Below are 7,136 nucleotides of genomic sequence, written 5' to 3'. Positions count from 1 at the left end.
TTGCTAATAAAAAGATAATTGAACAATTTCTTGAGAGATAATTGGAGTAAGAAAAACAAATCAAGAAATCATGCAAAATATACGAAAGAATAATGATTATAGAAAAAAAAAATTTAATTTATTATATAAAGAACAATGGGTATAAGATGATTGCAAGCGGATTGGAATGTCTCTAGCTAGGTATCAATGATCGATGGAAAGGAGGAGATTTTCACTCTCTACTTTCTGCCAAAGATTTTTATCTTTAAAAATAAAGAAAAAAATTGCAATGAGTGGTAACTAAGAAGAAGCTTGTAGTCTTCTATTGGTGGACGTTTAGCAAAGATCAATTTAAGCAACCCTAATTCAGGTGGAAGAAATAGAGATGGCAGCTACACTCCAAGGGATGGAGAATAGAAAAAGAATTTTATCCCAACTCACTTTAGTTTTGCTGGGCCTGGATTCCCAAACCCATGCCTACCCAATTCACTACTCATATTCATGTCAGTCTACAAATCCACACAAGCCCAATCTATCATATATCAAGCAATTAAACCATGTCAATTTAGGCAAGTATATATTGTCCGGTAAGAGTGGATACAGAGAAATAAGTACCCAAAAAAATATCATTTACTATAGTTTACAATATCGTGAAAATTTGAGGTTTTCCCTATTATTTACTACGATCTTGTTGCTTTCAACTCAAACCTCAATGTGTTTATAAAGTCAAAACACCCTCTCTCTCTCTTGTAAACATATATCCAAAGCTTTAAAATTCTTGTTGCTTGGCTTGTTAGTCGTTATGTTGTTTGTTCTTACTTACCAGTAGTACATGTGAGAAGATTCTTTTGTTTGCATGTACTTGGATAACGCCCAAATGACATATTTAATAGAATTTAAAGGTTTATTTTTTTATATTTACGTACAAATTATGTTTGGTTTGGTTTGCTTAAAGTTGGGGAAGTCGATTAATTACATTTCTTCCTCAATTAATTAAACTTTTGGGTGTTTTATGAAACACCGAATGAATCTTGTTTTGGTTGGTTTTCTTTAACTCTTTTAAAGGGTAGCCGTCCATGCTTTTAGGTTGACTCTTGTTTCAAAAACAGTCCAACGCTTCAAGGAATTTGCCAGTTTTCATTGGTATATATGTTGTTGTGTTTCATTTCCCTTCCACACTTTCTGTCCTTCTCTCTCTATATATAGAAGCTTAAATTGGAGAAAAAATATTGCAGATGTTATGAACGGTTTGTTTTCAGTTTACGGTATGTGTAACTCTCATCTCTCTTTATCGTTTTTCCTGTTCTTGGTGTTGCTATGTTAAATGATTGTCAATTGGAATAATGAACTTGAGCTGTCATCTACTTGCTTCCAAAAATTAATCTTTCTCTTCTTACTATTATTATTATTATTATTTTGAAATTAAGGTTATGTGGTTGCTTATGTTATCGTGAATTGATTTGTACCAAAATATATATTTTTGATGTAATATTTAAAAAAATTTCTAAATTATTTTAAAATTTTTAAATAAATTATTATTATTGTATTACGTTTAATCAAGTCATTTTATTTTTATTTTGAACCAATAAACGTTTACGACTAATGGTTCACTAACTGCTACTAATAAAAAATATTACTTATTATTCTATGCCATATGATGTTAATGCGGAATGCTAACATATCATATTGGTTGATGATATGACATGATAATATAACTATGTGATTTTTTTCATTATTTACATCAATGTCATATCATGAGTATAAAATGACAAGTGACATTTTCATTAATAAAAATTAATTAACTATTAATTATAATAGTTTATTTGATTTAAAATAATAATATAAGAACTTGACTAAACGTAATAAAAAATAAAAATTTATTTAAATTTTCAAAATAATTCATGAATTTTTTATAAATATTATATTCTTCTATTACAACGTAATAAGCAAGTACTTTGTTAAATAATATGATTGATATCGTATAAGTTTTGATTTGAAATCTTGAAAACTTCATTGTATTCTTTTTGGTTTCTCACTCTAGTGTCTTCTTATTCTTCTCATTCATCTTTCGTCACCTTGCATTTCTTTATTCTTGCTTTATTTTTTCCATGATCAGTTTAACATTGCTTATAGTTGCAAGATTCAACTAGCTATACATGTTTTCTTATTCAAAGTCAGAGTGATTAAAATAATACGAGGCCCCTTTCATCCTGCTACATATGAATGAAAAAGAAAACTTCTAATTCATCTACATGAGATTTTTACTAGCTAGGTATTTTTTTTTTTATCTTCCACATCACAACATCACGAAACTTAAATAGATTATTTAGTTTAGTGAAAGAGACTAAACGTGTGAATGACTCTGTGACTTCAGCACTAATATTTTGGAGTAAAATGGAACCAATTGAAGAAGGAAATTTGCAGACACCTCTATCTTATTTAATCATTTATTAGTCAAAAGAAATTGGACACGCGAAAGAATTTATTGGTAGGAAGTTTCCACTTATCTTGAATACATTACACTAAGCCCTTATGCTATATGCACGGGCGAACTCATATTGAAAGAAGTAGTGTCATCACTTCTAAAAAGTTTTATTTGTTATACTATTAGTCTAGGGGTTTGTGTAGTCGACATATAATTAATATATTAATAAATTTATTATTTTTTTACAATTTTATAGGGAGTGGGGTCAAACATTTTAAGTAAAAGTGATTTATCAAAATGTAATTTATATATTCATATTAAATATTAACAAAAAAACTTTATTTTATTATTTAAGATTTTATTAAAAAAATCAAAGCCTAAACTATTTTCTTTGTCTAAAAATTCAAATCCCCTATCTTCTTGGTTATTGATTGTGTTTTTCACTCTCTCAAAACAACTCATCTAGGCTTTAGTTGTAAATAATTTTCAACATAAATTAGGTTTTTAAATGCTTCATGTCTAAATATTTTTTGATTAATTTGATAGTTTTAGTTCATAATTATAATCTAGCTAATTAAAATAGTATTGTATGTCAAATAATATCTTGAAATTATGAGTCTTTCTTCTTTTATTTATTTTGTAGATATATTATTTGATTATTTGATTTTTGTATTTAATTTTATGTGGTTTGTGGATACTTATATTTAGTTATGATCAATGAATAGAAATTTGTCATATTTTTAATTGTTGAACTTAATAATTTGCTACATAAGATCATATTTTATTTAATTCTAATATCTTAGTTTATGCTAATGAGTAATAATTTTTAACAAGTTTTTATACTTTTAGATAAATAAACTATGAAAAGATATTTACACCGGAGCATTTGGCTTATTGGTTGGTACATAATCTCATGCCTAAAGAGTAGGGTTCGAATCTCCCCTCCTCCAATTATAAAAAAAAAAAAACTATGAAAAGATATTTTAAAAGAAAATAAAATTTAAAAATTTTAACGAGTAAATGAATAATTGTTTGGTGACATACATTGAATGTACCGTTTTCATAGTGTTTCTACTGATGCTATCATGTACTATTTTCAAAATATGAAAAATCATCATGAATAATTATAATTATCTTAGATTTTTTTTTGTACTTTGAAGTATTAAATAAATATATTGAATTTACATTTTCTTTAATTTAATGTTAAAATTTCTAGCTTATGGATTTTAACATATTTATATTTTTTGAATTAGTATTATTTAGTTATTATACCGTTTACAAAAATTTCCTTGTCTGCCTCTTGTTTATGGATTATATTCATCCTTCACATTTTTCTTCTTGATGTGGCAACCACCAAATTCAAGAAATCTAAGAAATTAAATAAAAAAAATCTTACCCTAACCAAGATCAAGAACAAAAGTTGTTGCCAAAGTTTTGGTTCAACCCAAGTTGCGTTTAATTGATATTGCAATGTTGATGAACTTAATAGTAAATATTGCAATATGCATTTTGTACATTATCCGCCCCCAATTTTGCATATTTTTCTCTATGTTTTTGGGTTCCTTTCTTCTTTTTTTTTCCTTTTCAATGTTTTAGGACTCCTTTTTTTTTTTTTAATTTTGATGTTAGAAAATTTAGGCATGTTTCCTTTTCCCTCTTACATATTCAAGAAAATGTTGTATTATTTTGTTAGTGGACTGACACATTGCCTTCCAAATTGAAATTACGCCACTTGGAAGATAAACTATGATTGTTTCAGGTTGAAGTAAAGGAGAAGACAATCGATACATGCCGGGGGGCGAAGAAGTCCTAGACTTGAAGCTATAAATCTCATTATCCCATCGAACTTAAAGCACATCCAACAAACGAAAATTAATATTGCTCTCATTAGTTTCTTTTCTCTCAGCAAATGGAAATGGCCGTTGAAGAAACAAAATCACTGACTCAACCAATCACCATGAAAGGTGGAGATGGCCCTCTAAGCTATGCCAGAAACTCCAGTTTTCAGGTACTCCTTTGTCTAACTAATCATTGTTTCCCCATTTTTACTATAAGAGAGACATATACCTTGTTTAAACTTGAAGTCTTTAAATTGAAAGTTCTAAATTTTAATTAACTGTGTTGAGATGTCTTTTTGAAACTTTTATACTAAAAGATAATTAGATGCATTAATCCAAGAATTCTTCTTAAAATGATAAGCTTGAATTTTACCATATAACCAGGGCAAAGAATATGGATTACAGAAAGCATGATATTAATTATACGATGATAATATGACTGCAAAGTTTTGTGATAATCACTGGTCTGTAGCAACAATTACATTTTGTTGCAGAAAGGAGTTGTCGACGCTACAAAAGGAATGATCATTCAAGCAATTGCAAACAAGCTTGACATGGAGAAGCTGTGCACCGACTCTTACAAGACATTTCAAATAGCAGATTTTGGTTGTTCTATCGGACCAAACACATTTTTCTCCATGCAAAACATTATAGAAGCTGTGGAGCAAAGGCACCACGCCGACCATGGAAATTCTGCAACGACTCTGGAGTTTCAAGTCTTCTTCAATGATCACTTGAGCAACGATTTCAACACACTTTTCCAAGCTCTCCCTCCTTCGCGGCCATACTTCGCTGCTGGAGTACCTGGTTCATTTTACGGGCGCTTATTCCCAACATCCTCTATCCATATTGGACATTCCTCTAGTGCACTGCAATGGCTCTCCAAAGTTCCGGAAGAAGTTGTTGATAGCAGTTCCCCAGCCTGGAATAAAGGAAGCATATATTGCACTGGAACAGAAAAAGAAGTTGCTAAAGCTTTTTCAGGTCAGTTTGAGAATGATGTGGAGACTTTCCTGAATGCGAGAGCTGAAGAGCTTGTGGGTGGAGGATTGATGGTAATCCTTATGGGTGGAGTTCCAGACGGAATCTCTCTATCTCAGACTTCGATCGGCAAATTTTATGATTTTTTTGGATCTTGCCTCGTGGATTTGACAAAGAAGGTAAGCTTTATCATTATTGGATTTCAAGTTTATAAGTAAAATTAATTACAATTATAATCAACTAATAATCTTCTGTACATATAATTAATATAGTTAAGACATCTTCTATAAGATACCAATCAATAAACTTAAAACAATTTAATAAAAACAGAACATATATTAGATTCCCTACACATGGTTAGACGTAAATTTGGAATCTAAAAGTTCTAGTGCCTGAATCTTACCATTAAGACAAGAACTTACAGATAAAAGGTAAGTTAATTAGTCTTACCTTAACCTTAACCTGCCGTTAACCTTTGTTCAGGAGGGTTAAGTTCCAAAATTCACATCCTCTCTCCCCTCAGACTCCCTTATATAGACCCAAAAAAAAAAAAAAAACAAACAAACAAATGGCCTCGTGACAACTATACGTTGACTGATATATCACGTAATTAGCTCACTCTCTTGTTGATTTGGTCCTCAATTTGATCCTTATTGCAGGGATTAATCAGTGAAGAAAAGGCCAACTCTTTCAATTTGCCCCTATACTTTCCATCCGCGAAGGAGTTGAAGACATTGATTGAGAGGAATGGGCGTTTTAGCATCGAGAGCATGGATGAGATAGTAGAACAGGTGAAGAGTGCGCATGCCTTGCCTAATACCCAAAACCATATATCGCACATAAGAGCTGGAACTGAAGGATTGATCAAACTTCATCTCGGGACCGAGATCGTGGAAGATTTCTTCGAATGCTATGCCAAAAAACACGTAGAGACTCGCTTCGTCTTCGCAGAAAATGGGGCTGACAATACTCTAATATTTATGATTCTCAAGCGCAAGTAACTTCCAGAAATTAACAGCTGAAGAGGTCCACGCCCACTGTTTTTTGTTTGGCAGCTTAGAAAACAAGCTTATTACCCTACTTGGGCAATATAGCTCATAATAATGACTCCGGTTGTCGGCTATTGATGTTGGCTGTGGTTGACTTTCCGTTGACCGTTGCCTGCATTGATGTTTTGTTGTGTGCTTTTTAATATAGGGCCGGGTGACTGCAGGTTATAGGTTATAGGTTATGGGTTTCATCTTGTCTTTAAGGCTGGCGTAGCGGTAGAATTTTCTTCTTTGTTGATGTCAGCTTAATCTATAATCTTCTGATTATTAAATAAAATGATCCTGACTTCGCAAAAAAATGACTTAGCATGGTTACAAAGATCATGTTGTTAGGATGATTAATTTATTGATGGCTTCCAAATAAGTGATTTCCAAAAAAATATTTTATTTATTTTTATTTAAATTTAAAATATTAAATATATAACTATAATGCATAAAATATAAGATTTTACATAATAGTTAATATATAAATAGTTAAATAATATAAATAAAAAGAAGAAGATAAAAAAAATTTACCATATCTTAATTTCACATAATGGTGATGAGTGATCTTTTTTCTTCCTTGTCTAAACTGACAAGTTTATAAATCTTTTTTGAAGAATGAAGTGTATTTCGGTAGTAAGTTGAAAAAAAAAGTAAAGTAAAAAAAAAAAAAAAAAAAAAAAGATAAAAAGGCGTAGAGAAATTTAAGAATTAGAATAAAGTTGAATAAGATGATAGGATCATTTTATTATTATTTATTTATATTAATTATTAAATAAAAAATTATTTTGAAAAGATTATTAAAAATATATATAATAAATAAATAATTTTAAAAATTTTGGATAGCCTCAGCCCCCTATAAACATACTACCATCCGCCCAT

The 7,136-nt window shown here is 30.1% G+C and overlaps 1 protein-coding gene across 2 annotated transcripts; it reads left to right on the top strand.

The window, feature by feature from the left end:
* Positions 1-1,103: 1,103 nt before the first annotated feature.
* LOC18601957 (loganic acid O-methyltransferase-like) lies at positions 1,104-6,566 on the top strand. Of its 2 annotated transcripts, none has more exons than XM_088805657.1 (4): positions 1,104-1,244; positions 4,164-4,412; positions 4,737-5,402; positions 5,883-6,566. In XM_088805657.1, exons 2-4 carry the CDS (start codon positions 4,314-4,316, stop codon positions 6,222-6,224), a joined length of 1,107 nt encoding a protein of 368 aa, XP_088661783.1. In that variant the 5' UTR covers positions 1,104-1,244; positions 4,164-4,313; the 3' UTR covers positions 6,225-6,566. The 2 variants fall into 2 exon arrangements, with proteins under 2 accessions (XP_088661783.1, XP_017974540.2); XM_018119051.2 differs by having other exon boundaries at positions 4,144-4,412.
* Positions 6,567-7,136: the final 570 nt, after the last annotated feature.

Source organism: Theobroma cacao, chromosome 4, assembly GCF_053813885.1.
Source record: "Theobroma cacao isolate CCN51 chromosome 4, ASM5381388v1, whole genome shotgun sequence".
Classification (NCBI taxonomy): domain Eukaryota; kingdom Viridiplantae; phylum Streptophyta; class Magnoliopsida; order Malvales; family Malvaceae; genus Theobroma; species Theobroma cacao.
The sequence above is the reverse complement of the archived record's forward strand: the minus strand, read 5'-3'. Positions and strand labels throughout refer to the sequence as shown.